Genomic DNA, 12,268 nt, shown 5'->3' on the forward strand with positions numbered 1-12,268 from the left:
CTGTCATCCCGACTGCCAGGATTCCGAACCCAACCTGTGCAAATATACCATTTGGTAAGGATTACTCTGAGTATTTTAGATATTTATTACTGATGAAAACAAGTACTGTAGGACACACCACAGGGTGATGAAATATAATTCACTTAACGGGGTCTATTTTGGAAAAATAGCAAATTGTGAGGGTTTTTTTTTTTTTGCAAATGTGAGACTTACGTGTGCAGTGGCGTAAGTTCATCCCAGATGCCCGGAGGCAAGTTATAATTTGGTGCCCCTTGTCACAGCAGCTGACACTGTAAAGTAAAAACTTGCATGCAGACAGGCTATAGATAGATGAAGGCAGCAGCTGATGGTCTGACATGGAGCTCTCCACTAGTGTATTGTGGCTTCTCAGGTGTCGGGAAGAGGTGCCATGTATTGGGTGGCCGTGACGGTACACTCCAGCTACATAGTTACAGCCCTAAGTGGGGTGATATGTTGTGGACAATGGAGGAGGTGCCCTTTCTGAGGTGAAGCCTGGCGGCAGGCGCCTCCATTGTCTCCCATAGTTCTGACCCTGTACATATGTTTGTATTCCAGTTCATATGGGCCTACTTGTGCATGTGCAGAACAGATGCCAAGGAAGCAAAGCTCTATGGGAGAAAGTAGGGAGAGGACTGTCTCTTCCCTGCTTCATTCTAGTGCAAGCAGACATTACGCCATACAGAGGCAACAATATGTTTTGAACAAAAGATGAGAGAAGTGTAGCTTCTTCTAGGCCTGCACAGCCACTGTTGCTAACTGTATTTGGGCTGCAGGTATATAACAAACTAAATGAAAATCCAGAGAAATCTGTGAAATCTCTGCACTTTTCTGGCTACTATATAAGGAGAAATAAAAATAAAAAATAAAAAAAGGGTTTCACCAGCTAAAATACTGGAGAAGAACATTTGTTTTTTTTTCAGTTATAAAGAGACGCAAAGGATGCAGCAGAATCAGTTTGGTTTTAGAACACTGCGTGCACTGTAGCAATAAGCTCATCTGCCAAACTACAACTCCTGGCAGCATGTGGGTAACTGTCCTCCTCCTCTACCAGCGCTTGTCTGAACAGGGAAGCGCTATTGGCTGCATGGAGTTCCGGAGCTGCGTGGTAGCGCTGTCAGTGCTGTGTCTAAGTGAGGAGACTAGTAGAGAGCAGCGATGTCCGCATACAGAGACCAAATCAGCAAAAGCAAAGACCCCTCAGGTTTACTTATCTTTGTCATTATATACCGCAGGTGGTGTTGCAGTTATTCCAGCCCTGAGACGACAACATTCAGAGATTTATGGGTGCAAAAAAAATTATATCTTGCCTTTACCTTCAGTTAGAGGTGAGTGTTTCTTCAAATATATTAGTGTAAATGGCTAGATATTCTATTTCACACTTGAATAAAATCTCCCTTATACAAATGTAGCTACCGTTCATATGCATCTACATCAGGTAAATGTATGGATCAAATAAATGGGTATAGTAACTGTGGGTTGTAAGTCTGCTGCTATGATTATCACATCTGGTTGAACTGGAAAATTAATTAGATTACCACTTCAGTTGAGAGAAAGTTTTTTTAATTATTTTTTTAATTTATTTATTTACTGCCAGGTGGCTTATTAGGGTTTCATTTTGTCTCATGGATCAACAATAAAGAAATGGGTTAAGTAGCTGGCAGGCAGTACCAGTCTCTCTATTGCTATTTTAGATGTCTCTTGGGTACCTCCAGGTAAGTTAGCTCTCTGTTTTAAAACACATGAATAAATTACCAAAAATAAGGACTTTTTTACAAATAAAATAGTTGCTCTTCACTGGTTCACAGTGGTGTACTGAGTTATTTTTCTGACTTTCTCTTCTTCTGGATCAACACGGCTACTCCATATCAGAATACATTGAACTTGATGGATGTTTGTTTGAAACTTGCTTACTATGTAATCATGTAATTATTAACTTTTTTGTGGTTGGGTATGATATTCCTGCTGTCGGGATGCCGCTGTTCAGAATACCGACAGCGGCATTCTGACAGCCAGATTCCTGACACCCATAGGAACACAATGTGCGTATTTTCCCTACCCTAACCCATCCTCCCTGATGCCTAAACCTAACCCCCCCTTACTAGTGCCTAAACCTAACATCCCCCTCCCCGCACCATAAACCTAAGAGCCCCTTCCCGGTACCTAAACCTGCACCCTAATCCTAACCCTCCCTCCCCAGTGCCTTACCCTAACCCTTCCCCTAGTGCCTAAACCTAACCCAGCTACCTAATGCTTACCTCCCTCTACACCCCGTTACTTACCCTTTGGGATGCTGACGGTCGGGATACTGGTGCCGGGATCCCGAACTGTGGGGATTTCGGCACCGGTGTTTATACCGTCAACATCCTGCATGCCGGGATGCCGACTACATCCCACTTTTTGAGTATATTTAGTTTCTTTGTTTCTATGAATAACAATGAAAATTGAATAAAGTTAACAATGAAACCCGAATAAAGTTTTCGTGCACACGTGTAATTACTCTTTATTTTGATTAATATGTGTTACTCCATAGTATACACATAAAACTATTCACTTATATAAAAAAGACACATAATATTTACAAAATGTTATCATTTGCCAGTCCAGCTGAAAAACAAAGAATTTAAAACAAACAACCATTGAAATAATAATCAGTATGATAAGTGCTTAGGGAAAATTCTAAATTATTAAAACATTTACATATCTACATGAATAGTGCTAATTTCATTGATATTCACAGAGTAATACCTTTATTAAGGCTATATATTATGGAAACTGGGGATGTCTGAAAATATTTTTATATATTAATGATACTGTATTGATTAGGTAAATGTAAACAATTTCTGTTTCACATGCTTAAGTATGAAAACATTTGTTAGGGGAAGCTGTAAAATGTCCTAAATGTTAGGTTACTAGAATGAGATTAAATAGTTTCTTTCAGAGACACAAGTTTTAATGCATTTGGAAGGAGTACATTTTTGGTATGTCATTGCAGGTTATAAAGGGAAAATATTAGATATCTTGGTATTATTAATTGACAAAGTTATAAAATTTTATAAACTCATAAAAACGTGTAAGGGTGGCGCCAAAGGGTATTCAGAAATGCAACCTGAGGAAAAAGGGGTGATCCCAACACCACCTAATGGGAGTTCTTAAAAATATTTGTGGCTCTTTAGCGCTTAAGTGGTTAAGGAGCCTTGATCACCCAAGATACTATTCAGGGCCCTTATCAACTGAAGCACCAGAGAGTTATATACTTACAATTTTAACAACCACAATATTACATCATAGTTAACATATTTCAACAAAATATAAATTAATAGATTGCACAGATTTAATTTTGAAAAGTTTTTGACAGGCCAGATTATTTGATATCCCTGCTGGTACCAAATACCAAAGACTAAGACTACTATAGTAGTTAATGTATGAACTATAACCAGTTACAGATCATTGCTGTTGAGATAATGTATGAACTATAACCAGTTACAGATCATTGCTGTTGAGTACCTTTTCAGTAAAGATAAAAACATCAAAATAGATGTCCATGTATTTCTGTAGGTGAAATGTTATTTAATAAGGTAAATATGCGATATCCTACTTTCTTTTGTGCTTAAGTATTATTTTGTTCTGTCCGACTTATGATCTCACATTGGTTTTCTATTCTAAATAAGCTAAAATATTTACAACAGATAAAATATAACAAATATGAAAGTAAAACTGGTTTACAACAACCTACTGAAGCTAAAATATCAGCTTAAGTAAATGGCACCGTAATAATGGTGCTACATCAATATCCTTAAAATAAAGGCCTGAGTCTGACATATATATGCACAGTGTAGTTTTATCCACACAGTCTCTATCATTCTGTTCTCAACATCCAACAGACCCTTTATCTTCCAGCCTCCAACCACTGGAGTTTTTTCCGAATTTATATACAAGTCTGCGGCCATCTACACGCTCAAGGATTTCTCGTTTGTAGTAATATCTGGGAAGATAAAAACACATTAAGACTTATGCTTTACATTTCTTCTGGTAACAACTTCAAAGATCCAAATACATTTACTGTAATTCACTGCACAAATGCATTTATCAAAATAATTATAGCAACTGTGAGGTTTTCAAACTTCAGCAATGTAATAATACATTTTTCTGTGTTAAAATGCCATATTATCTTAATATTTTATTCACATTTATTCTGGGGTGGATGTGATTTGCTTTTGCTGAGCATCTAATAATTGTTTTTACAAATTGTACAATTTAAAGGACACAGGAATTTTCCTTAAAAAAAAGGTTGTTAAAAAATACACCACACTTGTTATGAGTTGTTGATTAGCAGGGTTGTCTTAGCAGCAGTCTGGGCCCTGGGCAAAGCAATGCACTGAGGCCCCTACCCACCCATTCATGGGAAAAAAATGTAAATGGTAAATAATATTAAACCCTCCTGCATGCCAATCAGACGTCCCACACATGCAGAGAGACTCTGGGCCTCATTCAGAGGCGGTCGGAGGATGCAAGCGGTCGCTCAGAAACTGGGCGGCCACTTGCATCCTGACCGCCCGCCTCTGTTGCGGTCGTTAGGCTGTTAACACCCACAGCTCTAACGACCACTCGGGTGATGGTCGCGATGGTCAGAGACCATCGCGACCATCGGGGCTTACGACAAGACCCTAGGGTAGGGTCTCACTTGTCGTAAGCCCCGGAGAGCTTCTGGCTCTGTAAGAGCTGGAAGCTCTCCACTGACATCACTAGTGATGTCAGTGGGGCCTCCCCAAATGGTAGGCGTTCCCATGGGAACACCTCAGTTTGGGCTGCCACCCCCCCGGCCCGCCTTCCAAACAGGGTGAGCTGTCAATCAACATCAACAGCTCGCCCCCTTTGGATCAAGACCCGCTACGACCAGCGCTGTCAGTCATAGCGGGTCTCACGCATGCGCACGACGGCGCCGGCGCCATCGTGCGCATGCTCTGTGGGGGGGCCATCGACCCGGTCCGAGCACATCGGCGCTAACGACCGGGTCTGAGTGACCCCCTCTGTCTGACTGGTCTGAAGCCGGCAGATGAAGTGAAACGGGACTGAGGTGAGTACTCGTCACAGGGGGGGATGGGGTGGGGGAGGTTAGATCGGAATACAGTGCACCGGCGGCCGTCTTATAAAAATATCACAAATTAACCAACTGGCCGCAGCTGCAGGGGGGCGGGTTGGTGGGCCCCTACAAGCTTCGGGCCCTTGGACAACTGCCCAACAAGCCCAATGGAAGAGATGGCCCTGTGATTAGGAGCAAAATTAATGCTTATCTGTTACTCTACCAAAAATATTCACTTGAGTTTAGTAACCTGGGTGGCAGCACCATGCTTTGCTTCATTAATTCCACCATTAACAGACACATCAAAATGATCTCACAGTCATGTCACTTACAGTACATCTTTGCAATATCTCTAAAATCAGAACATTTCTCATGATATATGCCACCAAAACTCTAGTTCATGAACTTGTAATTTCCCACTTGGACTACTGCAACTTCCTTTTTTTCTGGCTTTCATTTCACCCACCTCTCCCCACTTCAAATCTATTTTTAATTTTTCTTGCCATATAATGTACCTCTTCCTTGGCTACATGTTGGCCTCACCCCTCAACCAACTGCTTCACTGGCTCCCCATCCACCCCAGAGTACAGTTCAATCTCACACTCACATATCAAGACCTCAAGCGGTCCACTCTCAACTACTGTACGTCTCCAATATTATTTCTGTTCACACTCCTTCCACATTCTCTGCTCATCCACTGACCACCACCTCATCTCACCTCAGGTCACCTCTGCTCAGTCCTGCATCCAAAATTTCTCTAGCACTGCCACATTGCTTTGGAAATCACTCCCATTCCCAAGCAAACTACTCTACCAGTAGCCACATTTTCAAACAAGCCCTAAAGACTCACCTCCTCATAAAAGAATATCAACCCTCCTCATAACTCACTCTACCACGCTGACCTTTCATCTTGATGTCCAAAGTGTTTAACAACACAACCTTTTCAAATATCTCCCACAACATCTCATAATTCTCTTCCTCAATCACTCCAAGATCTACCTTTGACCTGCCCTTACTTTGTCACTGATAACCACCTCTCACTCATGTCTACAATATTTCTCACATGACACTTAAGGTGGGTACACACCTAGCAGATATATCTGCAGATCGAGTGATCTGCAGATATATCTGTAGATGATGGTCGTTCATATACACTGAACAACCATCATCTTCCAGGCAGCCGCGGGTCCCGCTGGTCGGGGGGGTGGGTTGGGGGTGGGTCTGCCCCCCTTCCTGCAGCTGCCGCTGCATGTATAAAGGCAGTCGGCAGACTGCCCGTACACACTTGTCGATGGACGGATATGTCTGCAGATATATATGTCCATCGGCTGTGCAGCACACCCAATGAGATATGCCTGTGAACGACGTCATTCACAGACATATCGCTGGTGCACACTGGTCGACGGCCACCAGATATATTGGCCAATCAGTTGATCGGCCAATATATCTGTCAGTGTGTACCCAGCTTTATGGAATCACCTACCACACCCAATCAGACTCTCCAACCGTACATTATTCATATAATATCATATCTAAAAAGTGCTTTTTGAAAATCCATCTCTTATTAGAGATTACCCTACTGGTACACCCTCATAAGCATCCCAGTTTCCACTTGTTTCAGCTATGCCCTTTCCCGATAGAATGCAAACTCTCCTGGAAAGATTCCGTCCTAATCTTTGTTTTTATGTCTGCATTTATTTTGTCCCTGTATACATCTGCCCTGTTTTCTTCATTGTCCAGCACCATGGACCACTGTAGTACATACAAATCAACAACAACATCAATAATAATAATAATAATAATAATAATAATAATAATAATAATAATAATAATAATAAAAACAACAACATTTTAGTGGCACCAACCTCATGGCTCGGCTTAGTTTCTCATATGTCATACTTGAATTTTTCTTCTTCTGTCCCCACAGCTGGGCCACTGCCTCTGAACGGAGGAACTTGAAAACCCCTTCAGATCTGTCCTCCCACTTTAAAAGACCCTCATTCAAATCCGGGTGCAATAATATATCCCGAATAAACTCCCACAGATGTGTGCCACGTGCAGCTGGAAATGAAGAAACTGGTTAGCCTATATAGAAAAAGCTTTTGGTGTGTTCACCAAGCTTCCTAAAATAGGAGCTATTAATAACATTTACAAATCTACATGGAAAAATGTCAGAATAATTTCTAGAATTAAAGTTAATTAAGCTTTCAAGATGAGACTGTTAGATTAAATACATTCACTATATGAGATTGTATGTGAACACACTCACAGTGCTTGCTTTTCTTTGTCTCTAAGATATCTTTGCTGTCAGAATTCAGTTTCCGAGGTCGGCCTCTCCTTCTTTTATTGGGATTTGCTTCACTTTTGTTATAATTTGAAAAGCTATCTGAACAGGCAAAAACAGAAGTCAGCTTATTAATATAAACAAAAAGTTAACTGACAAACACAGCAGACTAGAAAACCTTCTGAATGTTTTGTGTATATACTGTAGGTATTCTATTATAATCATTAGAGACTGATTGCTATGAAAATTAATTTATGCTAAAAATAAATTATCCATGTCTTAAATTATGAAGAAGCCTTTTAAAGAAAAATAGCCCAAATAAAACATAAAATATATTTTCTGTTTAATGTAAATGTAAAAGATGTAGGGCTAGATTTACTAAGTAGTGGTTTTTGCAAGATGCCAATTTTTGGCGGGTTTGGCCTTGAAATTTAGAATGGCACTAATATTACTTACAAACCTCCTCTTAGTAAATCTAGCCCATAATATATAATTTACATTCTCTTCATTGTCCATTCCACTCTTTTCAATTTTATTTAAAGCCTAGCTGTAACTGACCTGTGCTCAAATTACTTTTGACCTCCGTGTCAAGATCACTCTCTGCAGAATTTGTCATTTGTGGGCTATATGGTACCGTTCCTAATAACAAGAAACATAAGAATTGAGTCATCAGTAATGCTCTCATATCCCTCACCATCCCCAAAATAGGCCTGTTTTAATGCAACTTTTAACTCAGAAATGGTTACTAAGATTCAGTAGCCCCACTTCATTACTTACCAGAACCACATGACGTAGAGCTGGCTGGGGAGATTGGATCAGAGTAATACCATGGATCTATGCTCTTCCCTCCACATGACTCAAAGTCTGAAATGAAAATCAATGGAATAATTTCTAATATTCTATTTCATTACTTTATGGGATAAATTTACTAAAGTGAGAGTTTTTAGAAGTGGAGATGTTGCCCATAGCAACCAGTCATATTCTAGCTATTATCTTCTAGAAGGTGCTGGATACATGTTAACTAGAAGCTGATTGGTTGCTATGGGCAACATCTCCACTTCAAAAAACTCTCACTTTAGTAAATTTACCCCTAACAGGGGTATTCTATTGGGAGAGAAAATTTTGGAATCAGCGATAAATCGCCGCTGACGTCATTTTCGCCAATTTCAATTATCCCCGTATTCAATTTGAAAGACTTTTCGCAGGTTCGAAAAGTCTTTAACAAAAAACGGGGATAACTGTTCACTACTGAATAGGTGGCGAAAAAAAGTGCAGAATTGGGGTTATGGGGTGCAGGCTTAAAAAAAATAGCCTGCACCCCTGGGAATGACATTTAAAAAATAACTGTGTCAAAAAAAGTTTTGAAAAAAAATAGGGACACCCCAAAAAGTTATTTAAAAATTTGGGGTGTAAAAAAAAGAAGGAAAAAAAGTGTTGAAAAATAGGGAAATATGTTCAGGGCTATTCTGCAAATATGCGGCAGGTGTTTTCTAGAATAGATTATTAGCGGCATGTGCATTTTTGCAGAATTTAAAAAAAAAACTCTTTAGGGACTTAAAAATATGCTAGTACCCATTTTCATGTGCCCCAAATTTGATGGGACCACTTAAAAAAATGAAAAAAACAACCTAAGTGCTCTTCTGCATCACTTCTTCAATGTCGGGAAAAAAACACCTGCCGCGGCTATTTAAAACCCCGACTTTCATTTGCAGGCTAAAACGGGGGTACCCATAGTGATCCCCCATGTTTTGACAGTTTTAGGGGGGTCCTACAATTTATTCCAGGTAAATCCAGTTTTTTTTCGCCGATCCTATTTCACCGGCTCCCACTTTCATACCTTTTTAATTGAATACGGGGATAAAGCGGGCGCGCGCCCAATACTTTATCCCAGGAAAAGCTCCGATGTGGAGCGAAAAGTCCAGCATGGACTTTTCGCTCCCATATTGAATACCCCTATAAGTCTCTATTTTCTCTTTTATCACCTCTGAATATGCACGACTTGCAGTATTTATATGTTTAAAACACTTTAAAACATTTTTTTTGCTACAATTGATACATCATAGTCCTAATGTCTCATTGGCTCCAGTCCCCTGTCCCTTGCAGGGCTAATTCCTTGCTTACATACCTATTTCTTTCTTGCATTCAAGTAGCAAAATGTCTTCATTCTTGAGGAGGTCATAGATCAGGTCCCATTCTGAAGGGACATCTGGAATAATACAAAATATTGACTTTCAGTACAAAGTCTGTCTGTCTGTCTATCATTCTATTTCTTTATATAGTACTTTCCAAATGCTTTTTACACATACTTTAGATAGTAAACTATATCTAATAAAGGTCATTTATATGTAATATAAATATATAATATAATGTTTAATAAGCAAGGCATAGTACTCACAGTCTTTAAGCTGGTACAGGTCATCATAGAGCTTGTCCCCAAGGCCCCCAAACATTGTTCTCATATCTTCCCTGCTAAGTTGACAAAGGCGCTTTCCATCCATTTCACATTGGGTCAAGTCCATAGTGCTGGCATCCCACTTGTTATTCTCTACATTAAAACTGATCCAGTCCAATACCTGCTGCTGGGACCACATTGCTGGGAAGTCCTGGGCCCAACCACATGATTCTGAGGGGAAAATAAGGTAATATGAATGTCAATGTGCCACCTTTATATCCTTATATTGGTGCTGCCTTCTTATGTACATTGTCTAGCTCTATACTGAAAAGCCATAACTTCTTCCTCTACCACCTCTTTCTTTCTTTCTTTCTTTCTTTCTTTCTTTCTTTCTTTCTTTCTTTCTTTCTTTCTTTCTTTCTTTCTTTCTTTCTTTCTTTCTTTCTTTCGTTCGTTCTCTCTCTCTCTATCTCTTTCCCTCCCTCCCTTATTCTTCTCACTGTCTGTCTGTTTGTCTGTCTGCCTCTCTTTTAGAGAAGTCAACTTATTTTCTTGTGAAGAAGCAATTTCAGATGTGTTAATTGTATATATTACTTTCCTGAAAATATGTTTGTTAATCTCACTTACAAATAACACTCACCTGTAAGATCGCTACTTGTCTCTTCAGTGACAAAGGTAAGTAATTTATCATCTTCTGGGTTTGTCAAAATTCCTCCGGACACAGACTGTGTTTGGAGCGATGGGTATAAGGTTGATATATAATTGTTATATATGCTGCTGATATCACAGCTTCCTCCTGCCATTTTTAGCACTAGGGGGAAAAAAAACATAATACGTTGTTTATCTGAACCTAATAATAGGTGATTATAGAAAACTGACAGCAGAAATTTGTAGAATAAGTGCAGTGAAATCCACAATAAGAAACTTTTTCAACAATGAGATGTAAAATTGTTTTTAATAAAATATTTTAGAATGCTGATTTGAGCAGAAAAGATAATTTTGACAGAACAATATTATCACTAAAAATCCAGTTATGGGACATTTGTTACTGTACCTGTGCAGATTTCCAGAAACCTTAGTAATCCACAAGACAATTTAGGAGACGAAACTAACAGAATGAAACTAAACCTCTTACTTATATACACCTTTCCCATGTAACCTGACTCCACCTGAGCCTACAGACTAAAGACTGGGACTTTCCCAAGTGCGTGATGCCAGTTCAGAGGCCACACAGAAATTTGCATAGAAAATGTTATCCAAGTTATGCTGAGACAAAGGGGGACAGGTGGTTTAATCATTGCCAGAGGCAACAGATGTGTAAACACTGTAATGTTTGCTACTGTAGCTCAGGTCCAACGACCACTATTTTTATATTCACAAATTCCTTAAAGATAATTTACAGTTACTACATGTATTTTATTTACTGATCAACTGTAGTGTTCTAATATTTATCTTCAACAAGAAATGTGTTGATTAAGATGCAAATAAAATTACAAAAATCAATTCCATATGGTAAAAGATCACAAAGATAAAATTGTATAATGTATCCTGGCTTAAATCAAGAGGGTTTAACTCATTACAAACATCTATTACTAGCAATACTAATATATAATAAAATAACAGCAAGATTAAATGCCAACAGAACAAATCTGGATACACAAAAAAATAACAGACTGAGACAGAATAGAATTGGTAAATGGTTGAATTGAACCATAAGGACATGAGAAAACGGGATGCTGCATATAGATGGAACATTCTAACAACTCAAATCAAGATGAATGAGAGGTATCAGGGGACCTCATTGTTGTATGAACAGCATTACCCTAAACTAGATGTCTTCATAAATCACAATTTGTCGCACAGAAAACTTTTATTAAAATGCAAACTATATGTAATGAGAAGTTATGACTGACAACCCTTATAATCTCATATTATAAGATGAAAGGCAACATTAAAAGATATGATGAAAAGATCTACAAAATTAGCCTATGGGACAGTGGTTACTGTACCTGTGTAAATTTCTGAAACCTGAGAATTCTGCAGGACAATTTTAAGAAAAGAAACTATGAGAATGAAACTAAATCTCCTACAGTACTTATATACACCCTTTCCACGTCACCTGATTCCACCTGAGCTCTAAAGACTGGGACTTTCCCAGGTGCGTGATGCCAGTACAGAGGCCACACAGAAATTTGCATAGCAAACGTTATCCAAGACTTGATGAGAAAAAGGGGACAGGTCAGGTGGTTTAATCATTGCTAAGGGCAACATTTGTCTAAACACTGTAATGTATGCTACACTACTGTAGATCACATCTAACAACTTATTTATTGTGTTCCCAAACATATTAATGTTACTTTCACTTGCTGCATTCTTATTAATTTTCAGTTATATAATTGTTTTTAGTCAGCCCAAGTTGATAAATTTGCACATAATTTTTTTCAAAATAGTGTATGGTCTCATGAGACATAAAGGGACCAATGTATAGTGA

General features: G+C 39.0%; 1 protein-coding gene across 2 annotated transcripts; it reads right to left on the reverse strand.

Moving 5' to 3' along the window:
• Nucleotides 1-2,505: 2,505 nt before the first annotated feature.
• On the reverse strand, nucleotides 2,506-11,813 carry ELF3 (E74 like ETS transcription factor 3). Of its 2 annotated transcripts, none has more exons than XM_088463534.1 (9): nucleotides 11,787-11,813; nucleotides 10,418-10,588; nucleotides 9,781-10,008; nucleotides 9,511-9,591; nucleotides 8,163-8,249; nucleotides 7,944-8,024; nucleotides 7,371-7,487; nucleotides 6,967-7,162; nucleotides 2,506-4,003 (listed from the first exon to the last, which is right to left on the reverse strand). In XM_088463534.1, the coding sequence occupies exons 2-9, from the start codon at nucleotides 10,578-10,580 to the stop codon at nucleotides 3,889-3,891; spliced, it is 1,068 nt and encodes a 355-aa protein (XP_088319660.1). In that variant the 5' UTR covers nucleotides 10,581-10,588; nucleotides 11,787-11,813; the 3' UTR covers nucleotides 2,506-3,888. The 2 variants fall into 2 exon arrangements, with proteins under 2 accessions (XP_088319660.1, XP_088319659.1); XM_088463533.1 differs by lacking the exon at nucleotides 11,787-11,813 and adding an exon at nucleotides 10,832-10,893.
• Nucleotides 11,814-12,268: the final 455 nt, after the last annotated feature.

The sequence above is a fragment of the Taudactylus pleione genome, unplaced genomic scaffold (genome assembly GCF_031769625.1).
Source record: "Taudactylus pleione unplaced genomic scaffold, aTauple2 ptg001396l, whole genome shotgun sequence".
NCBI lineage: Eukaryota > Metazoa > Chordata > Amphibia > Anura > Myobatrachidae > Taudactylus > Taudactylus pleione.

Excerpts from the sequence above, each read along its gene's own strand:
- ELF3 (XM_088463534.1), bottom strand. The coding sequence starts at position 10,580 with ATGGCAGGAGGAAGCTGTGATATCAGCAGCATATATAACAATTATATA. Across the intron at positions 8,025-8,162 it reads CTCTACGTCATGTGGTTCTG|GAACGGTACCATATAGCCCA; the intron begins GTAAGTAATGAA and ends TCTTGTTATTAG. Across the intron at positions 7,488-7,943 it reads CAAAAGTAATTTGAGCACAG|ATAGCTTTTCAAATTATAAC; the intron begins GTCAGTTACAGC and ends TTGCCTGTTCAG.